This window comes from Azolla caroliniana, unplaced genomic scaffold (genome assembly GCF_043228905.1).
Source record: "Azolla caroliniana isolate FFs.n. ecotype wild unplaced genomic scaffold, voAzoCaro1.0.p SCAF_9, whole genome shotgun sequence".
In the NCBI taxonomy this organism is placed as follows: Eukaryota; Viridiplantae; Streptophyta; class Polypodiopsida; order Salviniales; family Salviniaceae; genus Azolla; species Azolla caroliniana.
In genome coordinates, this window is record NW_028230444.1 from 20,937,855 (window position 1) to 20,964,690 (window position 26,836).

Below are 26,836 nucleotides of genomic sequence, written 5' to 3' on the forward strand. Positions count from 1 at the left end.
AAATTTGTATGAAAGAAGATTAAAATTCTTCATAATATTTTATTTTGCCAATACAATTTCTCCCCTGTTTTGTTTTAGCCTTCCTTTAATCAGTAGCATAATTAAGCAAACCCGTCATAATTAATCTTTGATTAAGAAAAACTTCCCGCCATTAATCAGCTGATTATGAAAACTTGCGGTCATTAATCCCCTTATCAAGATCCCTCATTAAGAAAACCCACTATCATCTTAATCCAAATCCCACCTATATTAATCCCCTGATCAAGAGAACTCATCTCCCTTAATCCCCTGAATGAGAGTTTTCATCTCCCTTAATCCCCTGAATGAGAAAACCTAACTCCATTAATCATCTGCCTAATAAAACCCACCTCCGTTAATCACTGGTTAAGAAAACCCTCTTTAATACTCCTCTATTTCTTGAAAACCTTTGGTCTTTGCATGATTGATAGCATTAATGGAAGGTACTAGTGCTACATTAATCACGGATTATATTTCTCCCAGTGCCAATGGAAGGAGGAGGAGACGAAGAAGAAACAATAATATGAGTAATTCGAGGTCATGGTGGATATTTTCTTGCAGTCTGATCCTCATGTCCTTTACTCTCCCATTTTTCATACCTTTCTTCTTCTTGGCTTCCTGCCTTGGCCTCCTCCTCTTGATGCCTTTGGGCTCTGCTTTTGTTCTGATTTTCCTCTCATGGCACAAGCTAATTCAAGTAATCATGCAAACATCATCACCAGGTCAATATGACCAGTCTTTTTATGAGCCCATCAAAGAAGGTATGCCTCTTCATTTAATGATATTTTTAGTGTATTTGATTGTAGTTGGCCTATTTAAATAAATCAATGATTCAATAAGTGCTCTGTTTCTTGATGTTAAGATTGAACTTTGGAAGGGTTAATTCAACTTTAATTAACAGTAGATCTATTAATTTCAATAACCACTGCAGAATGAGCCATTTTCAGGCATAAACACTGCTTGTTGATGTTGCTATTTGTTTGTGATGAGTAAATTTTGCTATGGTGTAATTTTATTTTATTTTCTGAAAGATGTTCTGATTTTATTTAATTGTGTCGGTGGGTTAGGTTTAAAATAATAAATTCAAAAGTCATATTTGTTTTTTTTTATTTTTCTGCCCTTCTAGCTTTGGTTTCTCAACTAGCCAGGATTGCTGAATGGGCAGAGCAGAAGACAGGCCATATGCTATATATCGCTGGCCCTGATAATTTTGATCAGTATATGATGAATCGTCCCCTTGATGGTGATGGTGATGGTGATGGTGATGGTGATGGTGATGGTGATGGTGATGGTTCTGAGAGTTATGTTAGCACAGAATATTGTCATGGTGAAAAAAATGGTAGCAGAAGAATGGTATCAGAGAACAGAAATAACCGCATGGGATTGAAAAGCCGAGATAATCATATGATATCAAAAAGAAGACGAAACTTTGGCAAAGATATGATGATAGGTAATCATACAACAGATCGTGATGAGAATGCTTTAGTATGTCATGATGGTCATGGTGACGACGTTATGTATTGGTATAACCCTCTTGGGAGCATCTTCAACTCAAGAGAGCAATACCTAAATGGTAATGTCTCGGAAGAGAATGTTGCAGAATATGATGGTACTCATGAATCTGATGATGATGCCTTATATCTAGACAATGAAAATCTGAGAACAGTATCTAGTTTAATGATTCAGAAGATTAACGATCATAATGATGATGATGATGATGATGATGATGATGATGATGACGATGACCAGAAGAAGCTTTATATTCAGGATTTATATGATGCATCCAGTAATCCGAGTAACTATGTTGGTGATAATGGTGGTGCTGGCGATGTCGATGGCATTAGCTATATATTAGATCCTCAGAGGAGTAAAAGTTTATGTAGAAGAAGAATAAATGGTGCTCATCATGACCCAAAGCATGAGCTTCTGAATACTTCTAGGGTTTTCAATCAAATGAGCAACTGTAATGTTGTAGAAGAGAAGCATGAGATTCTGTCTTATCCTTCAGTGGCTTGCAGCAAGGATATAAAATTTAGAGAGCATGTCAAGAATGTAAGGCATAAGCCTGAAACTGAGTCAAGTCTAGACCATGATAATGCATTGGCTATAATGGATAGATCAGTAAAACCCTCTACTGTAAAATTAGACTACAAAAATTGCATGAATAAGCCCTTACATTCACCATCAAGTCATAGTGCCACACAGAAATCAACTCGAAGTGCCGAATCAAATGAGAGCTACAAGAAAGCCCCAATACTATCAGCTCCAGAGTCATCGTCATGTTCGTTTTCATCGAACGGATCTCCATCTCCTAATTCAAGACCGACATTGATGAAAACCATGGTATCAGCTTCAAGGGATTTAAGTCTGTCAAATCCTAGGAAGCAATCTCCAATTGACATAAATCTATCCAAACCAACTGCTAAACTAAATGTGAATAATAATATCAAGGCAAGAAATATCAGTAAAAGCCCTTGTAGGAGTTATTCACAGAGTACAGTTAGAAAAGAAACTAATAATAGGAATGTTGTGGATATGAGGCGGGAACTATTCCCTACAAAGGATACAAGTAATGGTAGTACCAGAGCTAGCACTAGCTATCATAATAATGGTTCACTAGAGGAGCATATATTGAAGAGTTCGAATCGATCGAGTAAATATAAGAATGTTGATATGATGCAAGAATTCCCTACAAACGATGCGAGCTATAGTATCGCTAGAGTTAGCCCTAGCTATCAGAATAAGTGTTTGCCAGAGGAGCATATTGAAAAGAGTCCTAATTGTTCGAGTAATTCTATTATGAAACACACTGGTAGAGCTTCTAATACTAGCACAAATGAATCGGCCTCAACTTGTAATATGCCACTAAAGTATCGTGGCAAATGCCTGATGTGTAATAAGAATACAACCAACAAGTCTACGCAAGCGTTTGGTCGATCAACGACATCATCATCACTCGCTGGCCAAGCCAATACAATTGGTACAAAGAAAAGTTTATCGATTATATCATCGATAGGTGAAAGTGATAACTTTACCAAGAATATCCTCGAAAGTACTAGTCGTAACCACATGCACACGTTGGGCATTAAGAGGGTATCAGCCTCTCATTCACCCCATGTAGGGTTTCATCAGGCAGAAGAGCCCGAGTTAATGCCTGATGAACATCAGGATGTGAAATCATCGTCCGCATGTATTGGCAATTCCAGTTCAGAAGATGTGTTAAATCCTTGTACATCGAAATTAGAGGAAGAGCTAAAGCGGAGGTATGCATCATCCTTGTCATCGAAGATATCTACTTCGGAGCTGGAAGAAGTATGGAGGCGAATTGTAGTTCAACACGGTGGCAACCTTAGTAAGCATGGTAACTCTCAATTGAATGATCCCAACACTATGGATGATCTCGGGTGTGCCTGTAGCACCAATGGTAGGACATTTTTTGGACCATTGGAGGTAATCTTAAACACTTAAAATGATGTTTTAGCTATCAGATTGGATATACACTGTTTTGTCAACATACATTACTAACAGCACAACACCAGTTTTTTCAGCTTCTTGAATTTTGGAGGACCGCGGATCATCAACAAGCTTCTTTTCGGAGGAGGACATCACAATCTCCAAGCACCCAAGATGTATAAGCAAACTAGGTATTATTCCATTTTAGTTATTGTAGAAATTTGACCTTTCCTTTTTTAAGGAAACATCTCACATGGTCATTGATTGTTGATATGGTCATTTGTTTTTCAAGCACAATAACTGAGCAGATGTTGTATGGTGGTTTCACTGTACATGATGGAATGTCTGATTAAAATGGTGCATGTGTGCTTGGTCAAAACACATAGATTTGTTCGCTGTCATTTTGTTTTCTTCATCTTTATAAATTTCATTTAGATATTATTCTTTGTTGTAAAGAGTCATGCCAAATCTGGGCATGAATTTTATTTGATTGAACTCTCTTTGACAGGTTTTTGCCAACATTTAAAAGCCTGAATGGAGAGGCTTTAGAGAGATGAAGGATTCACAATTCTCCTCCGCTGCATTTTTTAGCATGTTTTGGATTTGTGTGTGAGCGCATTGTAGACACACAAAGCCTCTTACATAAATTTGGGAAATGTAACCACTTATCACATAAATCTCGATGGTATCTTTGTGAATTTGTGTATATTGTAGGCTTGGGATGATAGTCTCTGTTTAGATTAGAAGAGCTGAAATTACACATCTATGCACATTCCTCATGTGCATATCCGGATAAACTGAGTGTAGGATGGATTGTTTATACATTTTGATGGATTTATGAGTGTCATGTTCAGCACATTGGATGAATTCTGATGAAATACATTGAATGTAATGTTTTTGATGGATTTGTGAGTGTCATGTTCAGCACATTGGACGAATTCTGATGAAATCCATTGAATGTACTGTTTTTTGTTGGGTCACTGATAAACCAGAGTTTCATTCTCACGTTTTCAAAAGCACCAATTTCTTAGAAATAATTTGTTGAGAAAGTAATCACCATAATTGTCCTTCAAATTTTTTCGTGATTCATTATAAAGGAGAAAAGCCTTTCCAACTTAGAGAACCAACCATAAAACGTCTGTACACAACACATCTATAATACGCATGAGTTTGTAGGAAGTGAAGTGTTTAGAATTATTTCTTGAAATACTGAAATTCATGTCTTAAACACATCCATAATATGCAGGATTTTGTGGGAAGTGATACGTTAAGAACTCTTTCTTGAAATTCTTAAATTCATGCCTTATTACTATGTTAAAATAAAACTAAAATTTCTCTAACCATTGGTATAACTAAGCGAACCTAAATGATGGGTCTGGAAATACAGGTAATAGCAAATGAGAAAACCATGAAGACTAAGCTGACATACATATGAGAGAAGAAGAGAATATCGCATTCTAGAAACTACAAGTTCTATAGCAAATGAAAAACCATGAGCTTACTAAAGTAGACTGTACATGAGACATGGAGAAGAGAATATCACATTGAAATCTACAACAGCATCATTGACTCTTGACATTGTTTTGGTAGCAAGTGTTGGTAGCAAGGCAATTACCTTCAACAGCTGGAGCATATCAGATTAGAGTACTAACAAATAAAAATGATAGTTGTGCTCGAAAGCAGCTTTTGTACAAATCTTGCAAGGAAATGGGTTTTGGGAGCTTGAAAATATGTAAAAGCCCAACATCTTCGGAACTAAGCAAAATATTAGGGATATCAAAGTATGTATGTAGAGATCAAATGCCTTCAATAGAAGCAGCTAGCCGCACTATTGGAAGTAGATGGAAAGTTTCACACGTGTCAGTCTCAATTTGTGAGTGAATCATTCAATTCTACATGCCAATAGATCGATTACTTGCTTCAAAACTTTCTGTTGATGACAATATTTCCAATTATCATTTCAAGTTTATTACTATGGAGTCACAACTTGGATTCATCTAAAATCCAGCACTGGAGTAGCATTCTTCCCTCTCCATACTACATACTATAAAAGTTACATCCATAGATGGAGCATGTACATAAATGGGTAGAATTCAAGAAAAAAATTATTTCTTCCAATGAACCAAGTAAATATAATTTTCTATTTTAAATCTCAAATATCATAGAAGATTTAGTAAGTACAGTGATGATTTTAAGGTGCTAAACGCTCCATCACCCAGGTTTGGCCATTCCTTGTGAATCGCAATCTAAAAAACGGAAATGAACAAAAATATGATGAAGTTAACTCCTTAAATCAAACTGAGAGTTATACAAAGCTTGAACCATATCTCTTTGCAAACCTGTCATGGAGACGGGATTCTCTCCCCTGCCAGAATTCTATTGCATCCGGTTTCAGTCTAAAACCACCCCAATGGTCGGGTTTTGGGATGGGATCCCTGAAAGACCCCCATAAGCATGTTAGTAACTAACCACAAAAGGAAAATGTATCCCAACTCAACTAAAGAACCAGAAGATTATACAATGCAATAGTTTTTTAGTTCTAAAATTTGGTTAATACAAGCCAATTTAAATAAAAGAACTACAGAGGATTATGCGAGTCATTAGCTTTTGAGTATTTTGATTTGATTAATAAAAGAGACAATAAACGAAAAGAGCTTTAGATCAAATTGGAACACTTACACATTAGCATATTTTTCAGATATTTCCTTGTACCTATCATCTAGCGCTTGTCTTCCAGGTAAAACTGTGCTCTGTGGCACATGTAACACAATTATAAAAATAATAATTTTGAACTATCCAATAGAAAACTCTAATAGAGGAGTGGAAGTATACCTGAGGGCTAACTAAAGCTCCAATCTGACTTCCACGAGGCCGGCTGTTGAAGTAATTTTCTGACTCTTCAGCTGAAACTTTCTCAACACTCCCTTCTACTCGAACCTGCCAATCACGGAATTAAAGAGAATTTTAAGAAGTTTAAATATAGGTCTTGGACATTCACCATTTGACGGGCGTTTGGCCTATAACTTCTGACTATGCTATGTAAGAGTTGGAACTTGGGAATCCAAAGAAATTGTCTCTCGGATTATACGACTCATGATTACATAAAGTTACATTACCACTATCCATCTCATCAGTAAAAAAATGTATATTTGGTTTTGTCACCACCAGAAACAAAGTTCCTTTGCATATGCATCCCCGGTCATGGGGGAGATAATGGGACTGGATGGGTGGGGATCCTATAGTATCCTTAGGTCATAATTGCCTACAACATCACCTTACGTTATGGTGTGTCTCTTTGGCTGTTTATGCTTTTTTCTTAATGTGTCACTAAAATGCATCATACAGTCAATCTGCCTGATTGCTAAATGTATCCAAATACCAGAGCTTTAGAATTCAATCAGTAATGATCCAATCTACAAACCATTACATTAGACTATGAACTACCTGTCGATGAAGATCGTTCCAAAGGAAAACAATTGAAGCCCGGGGATTTGATAACAATTCTTGAGATTTTCTACTTCCATAATTTGTATACCTACAAAAGAATATGTATTAAGATGTTGGCATTGAACCACATGATTCTCTTCAGCTGAAATACTGTGTTTTACCATACGAAACCGTTTTCATCATAACCTTTAAGCAGGACCACTCGAGCAGACCTGGCAGATGCACAGTCTCAGATTAGAATAGAAATCATTCTAATTAACCACTTACTATTAACAAACACATAATATTTGAGCTTGCATGCATACGGGTGGCCTTTAGTATCAGCCGTTGCTAAAGTCATCGCATTGGGTTCTGGCAGGCCTGTAGCAACAGCATCTTCAAACCACTCTTGAAACTGTTGAAAAACATAAAGAAATTCTAAGCCCTGTACGTATTGCTAAAAGATTGTAATGCTTTAAACTTTTCAACATCTACCTGTTTGATGGGATCAGACTTTACATTCTCCTCAAGGAGGACCGCACCAACATAGTTTTCACGCAATGCTGCAACATCAATTTTGGGCGGCTTTCCTATCCTGACGCACATATCTGTGCCTGGATAAGGAGGGAGATGCAGATTATATTTCTCCACTATTGATGGTGGCACAAACCGACCACCAAGGAAGTGATGATCGCCCTTAAATGTTTTCGCACACAACTTGGGTGCAGTCAAAGACACCTATGAGATCAAAGATTAAAGAAGCCTTTTATACATGTACACATGCATACATGTAAGAAGCCGATAAACTGAAGCTCAGAATGGAAACTATTAACATGTAAGGCTTAATACAAGATTTTGTCTACATAAATAAATCAAATCATTCGTCAGTTAAAAGAGTAGGTTTTCGATTACATACAAGCATTTTGGGCTTCAAACCAGTTCCATTCTTGTCTCCTTCCTCAACATCCCACCCTGAGGGGATATCCACAGAGACTATTGGAACACCTTTGTTTGACTCTGTCAAGATTTGAAGTATTTTATCAAAAGGCGGCCGAGCTTTACCTGTAGAGTACAAGTTCAAGATTACGTTTGGATGATAAATCAGAAAATTCCTGTTTGAACACTTTCTGACTTTTTCAGATTGAGAATTCTTTTGAACTCACTCCAAAATAAATTAACACGGCTGCACTAATAGGTTCACGATTTCACTTCAACCAATATGGCTATATGGCTTAGTATCCAGATCCAGCCTTAAACAAGGTGCCCTCATCCTGGCAGCCGTTAACAATATAAGTAGTGACAGCTATTAACAAAATAAGTGGTGATACCTTTCCATATAGCAAATATACTCAAACTAATATTTCCTGGCCTGTACCTTACTAATCTCATAAGGACCCCCCTGCAGTAACCCAATGCATTTCGTCATAGAATTGTGCAAACTATCAATGGTGCTTCGTCTTGCCATTGATCAGATCCCAGTCTGGCTATATGGCTTAGTACCCAGATCCCAACTATCAACAATGTGAGAAGCTACCTCGTTCCATGCATCAAATATGCTCGAACTAATACTTCCTGGCCTGTACCTTAGTAATCCCAAAAAGAACCCCCTGTAGTAACCCAATGCATTTCATCATAGAATTGTGCAAACTATCAATGGTGCTTCATCTTGCCATTGACCAGAACAAACTGAACCCAGTATGGCTATATGGCTTAGTACCCAGATCCAGCAAACAGGCTGACCTCATCGTGACCGCTATTAACAATGTACGTGCTATATCCTTCCATTCAAAAAATATACTCAAACTAATTCTTCCTGGCCTGTACCTTCTAATCTCAAAAAGAAGCCCCTGCAGTAACCCAATATATTTCATCATAGAATCATGCAAACTATGCAACGTTGCTTCATCTTGCCATTGATCAGAACAGACTGACCACAATATGGCTATATGGCTTAGTACCCAGATCAAAAAACGGGCTGACCTTATCGTGACAGCTATTAACAATGTAAGTAGCTATACCTTTCCATACAACAAATATACTCAACCTAGTACTTCCAGGCCTGTACCTTCTGAATCTCAACAAAAAGGCCCTGCAATAACCTAAAGTATTTCATCATAGAATTGTGCAAATTATCAATGGTGCTTCATCTTGCAATTGATCAGAACAAACTGATCCAGCGAGTAAATAGGGACATGCCACAGACAGAGAATGTAAAGAAAGAGATTTATGATTAATAGAACATCTAAAATAAAAATTAACATTGTGTATACCTTTTTTTCTTTCCTTTATAGAAGTAACAAAAGAACTCAAGGTCCCAAGAAAGTGGAATATGGCAATTTATAATGGGTGATAGAAATCAGCTCATAAATCATACTAACATTATGCTAGCTTCCTCATCCATTCCCTCTGTCCCCGCCTCTTTTTTTGTATTAGGGCTATATCTTCATGCCCAGATGCCACCCAATAATCTAAGGGTCAAATATGTGACCTTGCGGTCTTCCCCTACTCATCCTTCCATTACTGTTAAGTTTGAAAGAGAAAGTTCAAAAAACAATACCATGAAAGGAGAATCCAAAAATGGCGTCCAAAATTACATCAAACTCCCCTACAGAATCTGCAGTTAGCTGTTCAGTTGCCAAAAAAGGTATTGAGAGGTTTTCAAGCTGTAGAAATCAAAGAGATGTCTCAGTAATTGCCATTTCTGAAAGATCATACACAAAAAATAACCAAGTATAGCAAGTTGTTATGCAATGTGCACAAATGAGGTTAATTATAGATCTCCACAAGTTATGAAAGGGGATTTGCAAACCTGAGTCACTAAACCATTGTAAATGGGCTTATCAGTGCGTTTTGGGTAAAATATTGTAGGCTTATAACCAAAGTGATGGAGATGTCTACTAGCAACAAGTCCGTCACCACCATTGTTTCCTGGTCCACATAAAACAAGAATACGGCTATATTCTTGAACTCCATAAACCTGCAGTATCATTGAAAATATTTAATTATGAAGCGAATTTGCACAGACTTCAGCATACATGTGCATGATCGAATTCTTACTATAATTAATGAAGTCTCTGCATGAATAATTGAGATTGATTCTCAATTACTTGGTTCTAAGATTGTAAAACAAAATTTCCTGTTGTTCAATGATGTGTCTTCGTATCTGTTTCCATTCTTATATTTATCCCAGGTTAATAAAAAATGCCATGAATTATAGCAATCAGACAGTAAATGTGAAGGACTCAAAATAATTGTGATATCTTCTGGCATGTATGACCTTGCACTTCCATTGCAAGGCTGTTTTTATTATATCCATATCCCACTGAGATTTAATAGCACTAAGAAACAAGATACTAAATGCTGTTAAAAGCTACTGTCATATGTGAGATATGATAATATTCACATGTAAATAAGGAAAATGGATTAAACTAGAATTTCTATTTTTTCACTGAAAAAAGAGAGAATCTTGACCGTTAATGGCTCTTGGAACCCCATGTTAGGTGTAAAGGCCCGTAGTTCACAAATTAGGTAATTATTCGTATATGTGAACACATTGTTCACTTGGACAGGACACCTCCTTTTATAATGTGAACACACCACTTTCTATGTAAGGTTAACTAATATAATAACCTTCTTTTTTCTTGTGTACCAATCAAGGCGGTTGGGTACACCAAAGATCTGTGTGTCTCTACTCTTATCTCTACTACAGTCCTGTTTGCTGAACGTCATCTCTCAATAGCTGATCCGTCAAACATCCCTCTTTACCTTTAACTGGTATCAGAGCCAAATCTCTTTCCTCTACTTTGCTGTTTTTCTTTAGATTCAGAATCAGCAGAAAACACAGATTTAAAAAATAAAAAATAATAAAAAATAAAAAATCTGTCAGACCCTTTTCTATTGGTATTCTGCTCAATTTCTGAAGGCATCTGTCATAAATCTTGGGAGCAATGGCCTCCACTTCAGCTGAAGTGAAAAACCTCTTTGAAATCAAGAGATTTGATGGAAAAGGTTTCGAATTGTGGAAAGAGCGTATGCTGGGCATCCTCTTTCTAAGAGATTGTGAAGATGCTCTCGTAGAAAAGAAACCAGAGAGCATGGAAAATGATGCTTGGAACACTCTGAATAAGAAAGCCATTACATATATTAAAATGGCTGTTTCTGATGAAATTCTTGTAGATGTAAAGGGCTTGACTACTGCCCATCAAGTTTGGGAGAAACTTAAGAAAACTTACGAGAATACTACTCCTGTGAATCAGGTGCATTTGATGAGAAAACTTGTCAGTATGAGGCTTGATGAGTCGAAAGGTGCAACAGAGCATCTATCTTTATTCACAGGTACTCTCTCCCAACTACAAGATTCAGGATTACCAGCTTTTGATGACAAGCTCAAAGCTATCTTCCTACTTATGACTTTACCGGATTCGTGTGAAACATTAGTTGTTTCACTATCTAATAGCCCCACCTTGACCTTCGATGGTGTGCGGGGCTCTATTCTCAGTGAAGAGATTAGAAGACAATCTAGCGGAGAAGGTAGTGGTTCAGCATACAATATTAGGGGGAGATATGATAAGAGGAACCCAAATGTAGGACAAAGAAATAGAAGTAAGAGTAGAGGGAAAGGAAAACAACAAGATATCACTTGCTATCATTGTGGCCGTAAAGGTCATAAGAAACCTGATTGTAGATATTGGAAGATGGAACTAGAAAGGAAGAAGAATGTTGGAGAGAAGAAAAACAAAGAGGATAAGTTTAATACAACAGAGAAAGCTAATATGGCTTCAAATGTTATCATTGAAGAGCTATCTGGTGAAGATGGTGATGTACTTTGTATTACAGGTGATGCCTTTATAGCTCATGTTCAAGACATGCAAATCACCAAAACAGATGTTATTGATGCTTTATTGTCAATCGATGATGGATTGACACAGACATGGATAGTAGACTCTGGGGCTTCGTTTCATGTTACTCCATGTTTGGAGTGCTTTACCACATTTGATGCAGGCAGTTATGGAAAAGTTTATCTTGGTAACAATAGTGCTTGCAATATTGATGGTATTGGAACCATACACTTGTCTTTGGATAATGGTCAAGAACTTGTGCTCAAAGATGTTAGGTATGTACCTGGCATAAAGAAAAGTTTGCTATCTGTAGGACAGATGGATTTGCATGGTTACACCACATTATTCGGTGGTGGATTATGGAAACTAAAGAAAGGATCTATGGTTATTGTGAAAAGTTGCAAAAAGGGCACTCTGTACTGTTTGCAATGTAAAGCTTTACCTGAAAAGTTTCTTGCTATTGCTGAATTCGACTCTCGTTTAGAGCTTTGGCATAAGAGATTAGGACATATGAGCCAAAAAGGACTTGAAGTCCTTTCTGCTTTAAAAAGATTTGATGTTAAAGGATCAAAGCTGGTTTTTTGTAATGATTGTCTATTTGGCAAACAAGTGAGAAATTCTTATTATTCTGGTATCTCTCGTAAACCAAATGTGCTAGATTTGGTGCATTCTGATGTATGTAGCATGCCTGTAAAATCCTTGGGCGGTGCTGCGTATTTTATTTCCTTTATCGATGATTATTCTAGGAAGATTTGGGTGTACTTGATGAAAAGAAAAGGTGATGCATTTGATGCATTTAAATCTTTTCATGCATTTGTGACTACTCAAAAAGGGACAAAACTGAAATGTCTCAGAACAGATAATGGGGGTGAGTTTACATCTGCAGAATTTAAGTCTTATTGTGACTTACATGGTATTAAAAGAGAGCTTACTGCTCCATATAACCCTTCATCAAATGGGGTGGCAGAAAGGTATAATAGGACCTTGTGTGAGCGAGTACGATGCATGCTGTCCACAGCTAATCTCCCTCATGAATTTTGGGGAGAAGCATTAAAAACCGCGGTTCATATATGTAATCGTTCTCCCAACAAGTCCTTAAAAAATGGAATCCCTGAGGAGGTTTGGTCTGGCAAACCAGCTTCATATGACCATTTACGAATTTTTGGTTGTGATGCGTTTGTACACATTAGAAGTGAGCTGAGAAATAAGCTCGATGCTAAGTCCACCATGGGCATTTTTATGGGCTATGGTGATGAAGGTGAAATGGGCTATAGGATTTGGTTACCTCAGTCCAGAAAAATTGTACGCAGCCGGGATGTTGTTTTTAATGAAGAAAAATTGCTGAAAAATGCTTGTTCCTCTGTTGGGAACTCTAAGAGCGTTACATTTCAGCAATTACAGCCATCCACAAAATCTGAAAATAAACCTCATGATGCTATACCAAAGGTTGAATATGATGGTCAACCGGTTATCTTTGAGCCAGAAGAAGTTGGACAGCAAAGAGATGCTCATGAAGATATTGGTCAACGAGATGAAGGTACTGAAGAACAAAATATAGATGTCGAACAACATGCTGGACATGGTTCGCAACAGCCAGAAAGTGCTGAAAATGATTTTCCTCCAGATTTAGAACCAATCCCAGAAAATACTGATCATTGGGTACGTAGGTCTAATCGTTCAAGGAGGCAGGTATATAGATATGACCCCTCTTTGCATTATGTCATGCTGTCAGATGAGGGTGAACCTCTTACTTATAAGGAGGCAATGTCATGTGAACTTAGTAGTAAGTGGGAGCTTGCAATGCAAGAAGAAATAAAATCTTTATATGCAAATGATACATGGGATCTTATGTCCTTACCTCAAGGAAGGAAAGCTCTTCCAAATAAGTGGGTTTATAAGGTAAAGGAAATTGAAGGGAAACCAAAATACAAGGCAAGATTAGTTGCCAAGGGTTATGCACAGAAGGAAGGTATTGACTTCCAAGAGGTCTTCTCTCCTGTTGTGAAGATGACCACACTTCGTGTGCTATTTGCTCTCACTGCAATGCTTAATTTGGAGTTGTACCAAATGGATGTAAAGACCGCTTTTTTGCATGGTGATATTGATGAAGAGATCTACATGAAACAACCTGAGGGTTTTGTAGTCTCTAACAAGGAGCATTTGGTATGCAAACTAAAACGTAGCTTGTATGGCCTAAAACAAGCACCACGACAGTGGTATAAGAAGTTTGATACTTTTATGCTTTCTCAAGGCTTTGATCGTAGCTATGCAGATCATTGTTTATACACGAAAAAGGATATCGATGACAGTCCTATCATACTTGTTCTATATGTGGATGATATGTTGCTAGCTGGGAAAAGAAAGACTAGTCTTGATGCTCTAAAAGATCAACTGAAATTGGTCTTCTCTATGAAAGATTTGGGAAATGCAGAGCATATTTTGGGCATGAGAATCAGTAGAAACAGAAAAGACAAATTGTTGTTTTTGTCACAAGAAAAGTACATTGAAAAAGTGCTTAACAGATTTAATATGGCAGAAGCAAAGTCCCTTGGAGTTCCTTTGCCGTCATATCTTAAACTCAGCAAGGCTGATTGTCCAAAGGATGAGATGGAAATCAATGCTATGAAGGGAATTCCTTATGCATCAGCATGTGGTTCTCTAATGTATGCTATGGTAGCTACTCGTCCAGATATTGCTTATGCAGTGGGAGTTGTTAGTCGCTATATGTCTAATCCCGGGAAAGCACATTGGGAGGCTGTCAAGTGTGTTTTCAGGTATCTTAAAGGTACACAAAGAAAATGTTTATGCTATGGGAAGGGTGCATTAAATTTGCAGGGATATTGTGATGCAGACATGGCAGGTGACTTGGATACACGTAAGTCTACTAGCGGGTATATATTTACAGTTGCTGGTGGAGCAGTGTCTTGGTGCTCCAAATTGCAAAAGATTGTAGCACTGAGTACTACTGAAGCTGAATATATTTCAGCTACAGAAGCTTCAAAGGAAGCTATATGGCTCAGCAGACTTGGTGAAGATCTTGGCATGTCTGTTAGTACTCCTGTGTTAGGATGTGATAGCCAGAGTGCTGTGTATCTGGCTAAGAATGCCATGTTTCATTCGCGCACCAAACACATTGATGTGCGACATCACTTTATCAGACAAGTTTTGGAGGATGGTCTAGTCACATTGACCAAGATCAAAACACAGGATAATCCTGCAGATATTCTCACTAAAAGTCTTGGCAAAGCTCAACATGAGCATTGCATACAGTTAGTGGGAGTTACTTGAATGTTCACATCGGACCTTTAAGTGGGAGGTTGTTAGGTGTAAAGGCCCGTAGTTCACAAATTAGGTAATTATTCGTATATGTGAACACATTGTTCACTTGGACAGGACACCTCCTTTTATAATGTGAACACACCACTTTCTATGTAAGGTTAACTAATATAATAACCTTCTTTTTTCTTGTGTACCAATCAAGGCGGTTGGGTACACCAAAGATCTGTGTGTCTCTACTCTTATCTCTACTACAGTCCTGTTTGCTGAACGTCATCTCTCAATAGCTGATCCGTCAAACATCCCTCTTTACCTTTACCCCAATGACAACTAAAAATGAAAAACGGTTGCTCTAGAGAGAATAATCTACTAAAACAACATGATAAGAATCTTACTACCTCTCCTATAGCTGATGCAACACTCAACCCAGCCAGCTCCTGAAAGCAATGGAATATCAAAAATTTGTAGTAAGCAACCAAACGTAGAGTAATAATAAGAAATAATGTTGAACAAAAGCTCAATTTGAATGTAATTTGCACTCCCATTATTTGAAACCGTTTCAAAATTTTAAATTAAAGGTTCAGATACTTCTAGACTATGAGAAAAAATTTCATAAGAAAATAAACTGGAAATAGTTGATGAAAGTTTATCACTTTACTTAAAACTATTGTTTTTTGTTTACAGTTTCTGATCAATAATTTCAACAATCTTAGAATAAGGTTTATTAACATCCGAAAGTTCTTTTACCTTCAAATGTTAAGATAGTGGCTTATAAGTAGTTCCAAAAAGTTCAGATTTAGGTTTCTTACTTTTTCCAATAGAGTTATTGTTTTCCTTTGATATTTCTTCACAAATCATTTCAATACAAATTTCAATTGAACGTTTTACCTTCCGGTAGAACTGCTGTTTTTGGTTTACATTTGTTCATAAGTAGTTTCAACAAATTAAGATGAAAGTTTGTCACGTTATGGTAAAGATTACATTTTCCAAAGAATATGGTGGACGAATAGTCAGAGCTCGGGACTTACCATGAGCTGATCAATACTGAAGCCGATGGATCCCATTAGCTCTTCATCAATCGTAGCTGATTGAGCTTGAGAGAGGTAAGATATATAGTCAAGATCATGTATATGTCTGAGCGAATCTTCCATCTTCTTGCCTTGAACCACGTCCGTATACATACACCTTTGATTACTAAATATTCTCAAAGGAGGAGAAGAAGAAGAAGCCGAAAAAGAAGAATAAATGCGGGATACGGGATGAATAAAGCTTGAAACCGCCGAAAACTGAGATATAATGAAAAAAGAATGATAATAAGACAGAAATCAATAATCTCTATGTCTTTCCAAATTGATAACAAATGTATGACCAAGACTTTTACGTGCTAAGGCATGACATAAAAGCATTGTCTTCATACATTCATCAGAGATTGTAACTACAAATAAAATGTACGAAGGTGATGATGTAGTGTTGGCAAAGCTTAGGGGCTTTAATCTTGATGGTCTGAAATAAACAAATATTTACACATAACTGAGCATTTTTGTTCTACAAAGAATCCAAAGGGTTTATCTTTACCTTTACAAAACTGATCATAGATGCAAAAGAAGAAGGAAAGAAATAGAATAGAGCAGATTTTATTTTTTTAGAGAAGAATTGGAAGGAACCTGAAACGGAGATTTTAGTATGGGGAAACGGAAGCGAGAAGAGACTCCTCTGCACTGGTCAAAACAATCGAAAGGTTAGGAGCGATAAAGAAGGTCAGGAGAGAATATGAGGGAGACTTACAGAGCGGAACGGAGGGGCGTGCAGAGGGCAGCTTGAATCGCCATAATCCTTCTCACAGCAAAGCAACAGGACTCCTACGAATTACAATATCTCGAGGAAACAGAGTGAATGTGTATGCAATTCGCCCACGAGTACACGTATACGAATACATATACGTATATACACGTATATACAAAAATTTAAGAATCGGCTACGGTTCGGGTTCGGTTACGGCTTAACCGGGTTGGTTTGCGGTTTGGCCTTGTCCAAAACCAAACCGGTTAAGCCTTAACCCGTTTGGGAGTTCCCAAACTTGAACCGAACAGCCCAAGCCGATTAAGCATTAACCGGTTTATCAGTTCAGTTCATGCTTGAGCCAAGCTATTGCCGATTCCTAGAAATATACACACATATATACATATATATTTATGTTTATAACAATAAATTTATTCATTTATTTTCTTGTTAACTTTGGCTTCGCAGTAGAACACCCATCCGATCACTGCTTGGCAATGTGGCGTGGTCTTCAATTATACACCTTGATTTAATCTAGCTAACTGTAGTGAGTTATAGATGTTAGTACAGAGTTCAAGTGGTGAATCATTAACTTATATTGATGTCTGCCATATCCTAGCATGTTATTAAATTATACGCCTTGATCTTAATCTCACTAATTTCAGTGATTTATAGATGCTCGTGTGGAATGCAAGTGTTGAAGCATTACTTTTTGATGTCTACAACTAAATTATACACCTTGATTTTTATCTCACTAACAAAATTGATTTATAGATGCTAATGTGGTACACAAGTGTCGAAGCATTGCCTTTTATTGATTTTTGCGAAACAACCTTACCAACATTACGAATTAAGATGCTATTAATAAGAAAAATGATTATTTAGATTAAACAAATGAATGGTTTAAGGGTTTTAAACGGTCTCCCAAACAAAGGACAAAGAGACTTAGCGTAAAATATCATCGGTGTCCTAATCACCAAATATTACCTTATATTATACCTTGTGTGTTGAGACGATAAGATATTAGAGAAAAGAGATTTGCCTCATCTATAGAGCCTTGAAGGTGTCTTTAGATATTGTATCGAGAAAAGAGAATTACAATATCTTGAGGAAACAAAGTGAATGTGTATGCAATTCGCCCACGAGTACACATATACGAATACATATACGTATATACACGTATATACAAAAATTTAAGAATCGGCTACGGTTCGGGTTCGGTTACGGCTAAACCGGTTTGGTTTGCGATTTGGCCTTGTCCAAAACCAAACCGGTTAAGCCTTAACCCGTTTGGGAGTTCCCAAACTTGAACCAAACAGCCCAAACTGATTTACCAACGTAATTAAGCCTTAACCGGTTGGGCGGTTCAGTTTAGGCTTGAGCCAAGCCGTTGCCGATTCCTAGAAATATACACACATGTATATAGATATATTTATGTTTATAAGTTATAACTATAAATTCATTCAATTTTTTACCCGTTAACTTTGGCGTCTCACTAGAACACCCATCCGATCACTGCTTGGCATTGTGGCATGCTCTTCAATTATACACCTTGATTTTAATCTACCCAACTGTAGTGATTTATATGCTACTGTAGAATGCAAGTGTCGAAGCATTAACGTCTATCGATGTTTGCCATAGCTTGGCATGCTATTAAATTATACATCATGATCTTAATCTCACCAATTTTATAGATGCTCGTGTGGAATGCAAGTGTTGAAGCATTACCTTTTGATGTTTGCAACTAAATTATACACCTTGATTTTTATATCACTAACAACATTGATTATATAGATGCTAATGTGGTATGCAAGTGTCGAAGCATTACTTTTTATTGATATTTGCAAACAACCTTGTCAACCTTATGAATAAAAATGCTAATAATAAGCAAAATGATTATTTAGATTAAATTGTTCGAAGGGCTAAGATCCCGTAAAGTGGGTGTTGATCACACGGTTGTACATGACAACATGTTCATACATGCTGGAATCATGGATGGAGGCATACAAAATGACCTCTATACCATAATGCTTTGATTGAGTTTTACGTTGAATATGGAAAATAGAGGATGCTTGGTCATTGTAAATGTGGGGGTATATTGGATGCATGTGATGACCCAAATGTGGTATCGGGAGATGTTGAATATGAACATGACGAGGAAGATTGATTTGGTTTGAACATATGCAAATTCATGGTATGTTTCAACTATCGAGGAAGTGTTCAATCAAGTCTATCAAAAGAAGGATTCATGGCTACCTATTGTCTTACACAAGACTGGTTGGGGAAGGATAATCATCTCCTTTCCATCATTTTATATTTTGTAGCTGATATGGTTTTTTTAAACAAATGGAAGGATATGTTTTAAAAAATAAATAAATAAAATGATTATTTAGATTAAGCAAATGAATGGTTTAAGGGTGTTTAACAACCCCCCAAACAAAGGACAAATAGACTAACATAAAACATTTTTAGCGTCATAATCACCAAATATTAGCTTATATTATACCTTGTGTGTTGAGATGATCGCATATTAAAGAAAAGAGATCTGCCTCACCTATAGAGTCTTGAGATCTTTTAATGGAGGGAGCATCTAACAATCGGCAACAGTTCGGTTCGGTTTGAGAGGGTCCAAACCGAACCGTTTAAAATGTTTGAAACCTGAACCAAACCAAATCAAACCGCGAAACCGTTAAATATTTTTCAAACCGTAAAAACAACGGTTTCGTGGTTCGGTTTCGGTTTTCAACATAGGTCAAATTTTTAATTTTTTTAAAATTTAAGATGTTCCTAAAATGTGAGAATAAGGTGTAAAAATGAAAAGATTGTTAAAAAAAAATATTTAGAAATTTTTTATAATTTTATCATTTTTTTAAACAAAAATAAAATAAAATAGAAACCGTTAAACCGTTTAAACCATGGTTTTTTACTATTGAAACCAAACCGAACCCGAACCGAACCATTAAGTCGTTAAACCGTGGTTTCACGGTTCGGTTCGGTTCAAACCGAACCGTTGTCAATTGTTAGGAGCATCTAGTTCCCATTGTAGAAAAGATGTAGGTATACTTTGTTCGAATCAATCTAGGGAATCATTAATTCATACTTTTGAATGCGATATTTTGTGTCTTTGTAGGTACTATATTGCATGAGAGTCCATTGGATTGGTCAATTCACATGTGAATTACATCGCATTGATTGTTGCTATTGACACCAATAAAGTGAAGGATTAACCAATTCCATCATCCAAACAGACCGATAATAATTCATACTTTTGAATGTGACATTTTGTGTCTTTGTAGGTAAAATACTGCATGAGAGTCCATTGGATTGGTCAATTCATATGTGAATTACATCACATTGATTGTTGCTATTGACACTAATCAAGTGAAGGATTAACCAATTCCATCATCCAAACAGACCAATAATAAAGTAAAGGGAAGCCAAAATTGTAGCTAATAATGGTAACCTAAATAGCATTCAATTAAACAATAATATTATCGGTAAATCATGCATCACACATGGAACAATTAGGTTGCTGCATCCGTGTTATGAACAAATTGAGGAAATGCCCGACGCCACGTTGTGACATAGGGTACATTTCCAGTTTGAAAGACTCTAGTTATCCCTACAACCAGACTCATTGTCGTAGGTGACTGAACAATACATACCAAAAATTTGCATGAGACCCTAGGGACCTTACCAACCGATAAATGAAAAGAAGAAGAAGAAGAAACGATCATACTTTCTCGAAGCAATGCCGGCTATTTTGGACATGATGATTTTAATTCATATACAAATTTAGATATCGACATGGCATATCTTGGAAGGTCGGGGTATATTGTTGGTGTTTCTTTGTTTTTTTTCCGAGTTTTGGTTTCACACTAGGCCCCCCCACTGCCCAAAGACCAAAAACAGGGGATGTTGCTTTCAACTGCTGGCCTCTTTTTTTCCCTCCAAATCATCAACAGTATAACACACTGCTACTGCAAGATCTCCCAGGTATGCTCAATTTCTTGTGCATTTTGCTTTCTGCTTTCTGCTCCTTTTAAGTGTCAATTTCTTGTGCATTTTGCTTTCTGCTTCTTTAAGTTGTCAAAAGAGAAGTAGAAGATGCAAGGGTTTCTTTTTAAGCTCGTTCATTCTTTGTGTTTTGGGTTTTTCAGAAGTTGTAAGGATTTGGATCTATCTTTAGCCTTATTATGGTCCTGTCTCTGTATTTCACGAGGAATGTAAGAGATAAAATTGTATGTGAAAACGTTAACCATGGATTTATTAAGATATTAACTCGAAAAACTCCCATGGTTCTCCATTGTTGAGAAGAGATTTTCAAGAGCCTTTGAGCTTGATTTAATCATGGATACAACAAACATCCATATTTGCTACTCTGAAATAATAAAACAAATGGATATCCATGTTTTCAAGAGAAATGATAAACCCTTGTGTTTACTCCAGTCACATGGTAAACAATGCACACCCATGTTTTCAAGTTAATGTTTACCCTAGTCACAACATAAACAATAGACACCCACGTTTAATCTGTTTGCAGGATAAACAATGGGCATCCATACGATAAAACAATCGGCATATATGTTTACTCTAATCACTGAATAAAACATCCCATGTTAACTCTACTAACCAGATAAACAATGGACACCACTGTTTACTCTACTTACAAGATAAACAATGCAAATCCAAGTTGGCAAGTTAACCCATTGCCGCTCACCCATGTTTACTTTAATCACCAGATAAATTGGACATCCATGTTTACACTAATCATTAGATAAACAATGGACACCCATGCTTACTCTAATAACAGGATAAACCATGGAAATCCATATTTATTGACAGGATAAATGACTGACATTCATGCTCATAATTTAAATAATAGATGTTATTGTTTACCCTGCGCATAAAATAAACAATGGACGTCCATGTTTAAAATGCTCGTAGGTAAGCAATGGGCATTCATGTTTACTCAATTCACCAGATAAATACAGGATATCCATGTTTTTTCTACTCACAAAATATAGAATGTGCATCTATGTTGACATCAATAACCAGATAAACAATGGATAACCATATTTACTCTACTCAGAAGATAAATAATGATCATCTATGTTTACGCCACCCAGAAAATAAACAACAAACATGCAATCTTAATGGTTCACAAAATGAGCAATAAACATCTATGTTTGATATGAATGGTGAAGAATTTGATTACTTTATAATATAACGATCCAGTCTTTCTAAGTTAGTAATGGTCTTGCAGGTGTATTTGGGGAGTGAAATTGCAAAACATTGTTCTAATTTCAGTTGTACAATTGATACTCTTTCAGTCAGCATATGTAATCAATACTCTGTACTCATTCTTCATAGTGTGGACTGAGAACTCCATGAAATATTATTCCTTTCAATGAAAATCTAAAGAGCATCAGTGTACATTAAGATCATGTCAAAACAGATCACAGAAATCTCGGAAGAAAACATAGTTGAAGCTATACGAGACAAGCAACAAGTATTAGAAGCTTACTCTTCTAAAACCTGTTTTGAAGAGAGCGATAGTAAACAGAAAGAAGAAACATGCTCTATGCAAAAGGAGGTTAAAGGCAGTAAGAAAACAACATGGAAAACACCAGAACTTTCTAAGCAGAATGGAAGCTCTGGACATCAGAGTAGCCTTGTCAAGTGGTTGCAATCATCCACCCCACAGAAGAAAGCATCACCTTCAGAAGATCAAAAGCAAAGCAATGTAGAGAATACTACAAAAGAACAAAATAATATACAGGGGAATGCTCGTGCATCTGTTAAGAATGATGCTTCAAGGATAAAGACGCGTGTGAAATATCTTTTGAAGCGTATAAACCAAGAACAAAATTTGATCGATGCATATTCTAGCGATGGATTGAAAGGACAAAGGTTTGTGCATTTTTAGAGAAATGAAATTAAATGCTAAGAGAGAGATGTAGTTCAGTTGGTAATGTTGTCTAATGAAGGGGCTATCAGGTAGTGCATTTAGTCCATGCATTCCTTAAAGTCATCTAGTAAATATTGCAATTACTGAGATTTGAACACACGTGTAGAGGATTTACAAATATGGCCACTAGGATTTAGAGGGGCAGACCCTGAAAAGTTACATCATCATTTCATGTGTTATGTACCCAGACAAAATAAATGAAAATTCCCTAAACTAAAACTGTAAATTGTTGTAAGGTACTCTTGTAATACAGAAGACTATTGTTCAAATGTTTCCTACAGTATGAGAAGAAATTTCTCATACTGAGGAACTATTTCTCACAAGGCACTCTCGTAATACAGAGGGACTTAAGGAAGAAATTTGGTGTTCAAATGTTTCCTACAGTAAGAGAAGTTTCCTTCTTTTTCAAAAAGAACGAGAGTGAGACACAGTTAAATATATTATTAACATCCATAGGAGACCGATGTGATTTATGGGGGCTGAGCCCATGACTTCGATGTTAAGTTGTAAACAATCAAGCTAACTGCCATAAAGAAAAATAATTTTTTCTTTTCTTCCAAATTTCCAGTCATGAAAAAATCAGACCTGAGCAGGAGTTGAAAAGAGCTGAAACACAAATAATACAGTGTAAACTTGGGATACGCAAGGAGTTAGAGCAGCTTCATACCTTGAGCCTAGAAGGGTCTATTCAGGAAGGTGCCTTTGATGAGGAAGGGCAAATATACTTTGATGATGTAAGAAGATGTTTTCCTTGTCTGAAAAGAACTATTATTTTGGTGTTTTTGAACTTTTGGTTTTTTATTATGCCATCTGGTCTTGCAGATCTTTTGTGCAATATGTAAATCCAAGGAAGTCTTCGCTGAAAATGATATTATTTTATGTGATGGTGCTTGTGATCGTGGTTTTCATCAGTTTTGCTTGGATCCACCTTTGCAAACTGAAGACAGTATGTATCACATAGATCTCATATAATTGAACTACTCTTATGATTCATGGTCATGGGCAGTTGTGCTTTGTGCATAAGAGTAAATAAATTTGTACAAAGTTGAGTTATTAGTTATGGCTTTTTTCTTTTTGTGCAGTTCCCCCCGGGGATGACAGTTGGCTTTGTCCTATTTGTGACTGCAAAATTGAGTGTTTGGATGCTATCAACGATCGTCTTGAAACGGACTTTGACATTGAAGACAGTTGGGAGGTGTATACACATGCCACTTCATAATTTCATGAATGCATTGATTGAGGTTTTTTGCTTTCCAATGCAAAAGTGTTATGTTTACTCAATGTTTTTGTCAGAAAGTTTTTGCTGAAGTGGAAGAAGATGCCTATTCTGGTGGTGATGTTGGTAACCTTGTCACATCTCAAGTAGATTGGCCTTCTGAAGATGATGAAGATGATGATTACAATCCTGAGAAGCTGATGCAGAATGGATCAGCCAGGGAAAATGGGATAAATGATGATGGCAATTCTGATTCAGACTCAGATTCGAGCACAGGCTCTGACTCAAATTCAACTGGGAGCTCAGAAGTGGTCTTTTTTGACGAATTTGCAGGGAAATCAAGGGGAAAGAAAAGATCACATTCTGAGGAGGAGGAAACTGAGTTATCAGATGAAGACATAGTCTCACAAAAAAGACAGCGTCCAGATGTCGACTATAAGCAGCTGTATGATGTAAGCTCACAACCAAAATTTATCAGTTTTTCTTTTGTCAAATTCAGATTCTTCACTTTCATTCACTTTACCTGCATTTCATTTCTAATGAAAGGAAATCATTTGTCCTTCTAGACAATCAATCTTTTTGGTTTATTGTTGTTGTTTCCTTTCTTACTCTATAAGCTAATAATGAATATGAAGGACGATAATGCTGATGGTTGAGTCATCTTTTGTCCAACTTGCATATAGATTATTTTTGTCTCCCCTCCTAAACATCTATTGGAGCTAGCAATCGGCAATGGTTCGGGATTCTTGAACTCAACCCGTCTCAAGCCAGAGCATTTCAATTTTTTGAAATTTAAACTGAAACCGTTCAAACCGATCTGTTATAGGAATTTCCAAGCTCAAACCAAATGGTTCTAGGGATTTACAAACCGTTAGACTGTGGTTTTGTGGTTTGATTTCAGTTTCGGCGGCTCAGTGATTGCACCTCAATTTTCGAAGATACATTTTTTATTATTAACAAAGCTTTTAATCAAACCGTTAAGCTGTTTAAACCACAAACCATTAAGCTGATAAAGTCACAAATTGAACCAAACCAAACCAAACTGTGTGGTTTATGGGTTCAGTTCGGTTCAAACTGAACTGCTGCCAGTTGCTAATTAGAGTGTTATTTTATGCTAGGAGTGTTCTTACTCTTTGTTTTCTTGCATGTATTAGATGATATAAGATCAATGTGATAAATAGTATTCTATTATGATCAGGGAAATGCCGCTTCTCTGACGTGCATATGGTCTTACCCCTTTTCTGCCCTAACTAGACCCTGTATCTAAGGATTTATCTTTTATTGAAATTACTTGTAGATATGATTTGCTTTCTTGGGATCTGTGCACGTTTTGCAGGAAGCATATGGTCCCAATGCATCGGACTATGATTCAAGTGAAGATGATGATTGGGAAAAGAAAATCGGAGCAAAGGATGAAACCGAATCAGATCAAGAGAACAACGGAGTACCTTTGGAAATAATGCAAGGGAATGCCAAAAATGTAGAAACAACTCATGCAAAAAAGAATTCAGTTCGACCATCAAAAGACATGGTTCTGGTAATATATTGTAACCAAACCCAAGTGTAATGTATCATTCATACACATACAGATTATATTTATGCAATGCCTAGGCGTAAATGTTCTGGTATTTGCAATCACCTAGTGAACACATTTTCATAATATATAGGTCACCCTTTTGCTTTTGTTGTCTCGTCCAAATAAATGTTGTCTCGTCCAAATAAATGTTGTCTCTTAAAGAACTTTATAGCATATGAACCTCTTTGCCTATATTTGCAGAAGCTCCAAGAGGTATTCAAAGAATGTGAGCTTCCATCAAAGGCTCGGAAACAAGAGTTGTCTTGTGAGTTGGGGTTGTCATTTGAAGATGTAAGTCACAGTCATGCTTATTTTATTTGTTATGGGAATGATGGGAAGATGAAAATGAAGTTTTGGAAATGCATACATTTTTTATTCATTTCTTATTTTTGCTCTTGAAGGTGAATGCATGGTTTAGGAATTCTCGCCGAAATGCTGCAAGGAAGAAGAAATGTAGCAGTAAATTGGAGACATGTACAAACGCTGGTTCAGGTAAAAAGCCAATCTATACGTGCTTATGTTATGAACATGAAGAAGTATGGACTTACCACCATTGATAAAGTCGATACCATTTCCTTTGATTGATGTCTCTCTTTGTTATGTAGGTCAAGAACAATCGGTATTGGCGAAACGAGGGCATGTCAATGACACACAGATGATTGTTTGACATAACAGAGAGTTTTGGATCGATCAGTTTCCATATACTGTACATTGTTGGTCTTCAGACTATCAACTCACAAAAACAGATGGTGCCAGGTAGAGTTGAATCTAACTTCTATATAAGGAAGACCTTTCAAATATTCTAAATGAAAAACACAAACCAACATTAATCACATTCAATGCATGCCATGTCCCAAGCTGCTTCATCTAGTCAATGTTTCTGTTGTACTTCTGGTTAGGTTTGGGTGAATGCAACTGTCATGAATGGCACAGATGCCAAGCTAACGTTCACACTAGACCTCCATATCTGGGCGTGTAAATGTACCAAAATAACTTATGAAGGCTAATGCTTTTCATTAATCATGATTGATTTATTTTTCTACATCCAATACTAATGTATGATTGGCGTAAGTGCATTGTGCTAAATTAAGTTATCAACAATCAGTTATTCAGGCTTTAGATGGTAACTAATGTAGTAATCAAATAACGAGCCATTCATCAATTGATCATTTTAAGTAATGTGCCGATAATGAACTGGCCATTTGAATAATTTGCCACTTATGAATAAGTTTTACTTTTTTCAAAAAGATACTACATCAGTATTAAGAAACGCCTTAAGGGTG

General features: G+C 36.6%; 3 protein-coding genes across 6 annotated transcripts; 2 read left to right on the plus strand and 1 right to left on the minus strand.

The window, feature by feature from the left end:
- Nucleotides 1-355: 355 nt before the first annotated feature.
- Nucleotides 356-4,474, plus strand: LOC147860571 (uncharacterized). Of its 2 annotated transcripts, none has more exons than XM_087324732.1 (4): nt 356-779; nt 1,145-3,468; nt 3,558-3,662; nt 3,980-4,474. In XM_087324732.1, the coding sequence occupies exons 1-3, from the start codon at nt 455-457 to the stop codon at nt 3,651-3,653; spliced, it is 2,745 nt and encodes a 914-aa protein (XP_087180858.1). In that variant the 5' UTR covers nt 356-454; the 3' UTR covers nt 3,654-3,662; nt 3,980-4,474. The 2 variants fall into 2 exon arrangements, with proteins under 2 accessions (XP_087180858.1, XP_087180859.1); XM_087324733.1 differs by having other exon boundaries at nt 3,567-3,662.
- Nucleotides 4,475-5,361: 887 nt separating this feature from the next.
- On the minus strand, nt 5,362-16,919 carry PPOX (pyridoxin (pyrodoxamine) 5'-phosphate oxidase). Of its 2 annotated transcripts, none has more exons than XM_087325044.1 (15): nt 16,797-16,919; nt 16,676-16,729; nt 16,040-16,297; nt 15,410-15,448; nt 9,707-9,874; nt 9,455-9,560; nt 7,814-7,959; nt 7,393-7,635; nt 7,224-7,312; nt 7,080-7,130; nt 6,916-7,006; nt 6,304-6,408; nt 6,151-6,221; nt 5,811-5,906; nt 5,362-5,717 (listed from the first exon to the last, which is right to left on the minus strand). In XM_087325044.1, exons 3-15 carry the CDS (start codon nt 16,190-16,192, stop codon nt 5,663-5,665), a joined length of 1,413 nt encoding a protein of 470 aa, XP_087181170.1. In that variant the 5' UTR covers nt 16,193-16,297; nt 16,676-16,729; nt 16,797-16,919; the 3' UTR covers nt 5,362-5,662. The 2 variants fall into 2 exon arrangements, with proteins under 2 accessions (XP_087181170.1, XP_087181169.1); XM_087325043.1 differs by having other exon boundaries at nt 16,676-16,724; nt 16,797-16,913.
- Nucleotides 16,920-20,686: 3,767 nt separating this feature from the next.
- Nucleotides 20,687-26,595, plus strand: LOC147860573 (pathogenesis-related homeodomain protein-like). 2 transcript variants are annotated; one of them, XR_015530278.1, is made up of 11 exons: nt 20,687-20,786; nt 22,057-22,703; nt 23,330-23,495; nt 23,584-23,707; nt 23,844-23,956; nt 24,055-24,429; nt 25,314-25,514; nt 25,755-25,844; nt 25,955-26,045; nt 26,159-26,309; nt 26,453-26,595. XR_015530278.1 is itself a non-coding variant. In XM_087325109.1 (10 exons), the coding sequence occupies exons 2-10, from the start codon at nt 22,237-22,239 to the stop codon at nt 26,218-26,220; spliced, it is 1,689 nt and encodes a 562-aa protein (XP_087181235.1). In that variant the 5' UTR covers nt 20,687-20,786; nt 22,057-22,236; the 3' UTR covers nt 26,221-26,595. The 2 variants fall into 2 exon arrangements, 1 of the variants encoding a protein (XP_087181235.1); XM_087325109.1 differs by having other exon boundaries at nt 26,159-26,595.
- The last annotated feature ends 241 nt before the right edge of the window (nt 26,596-26,836 follow it).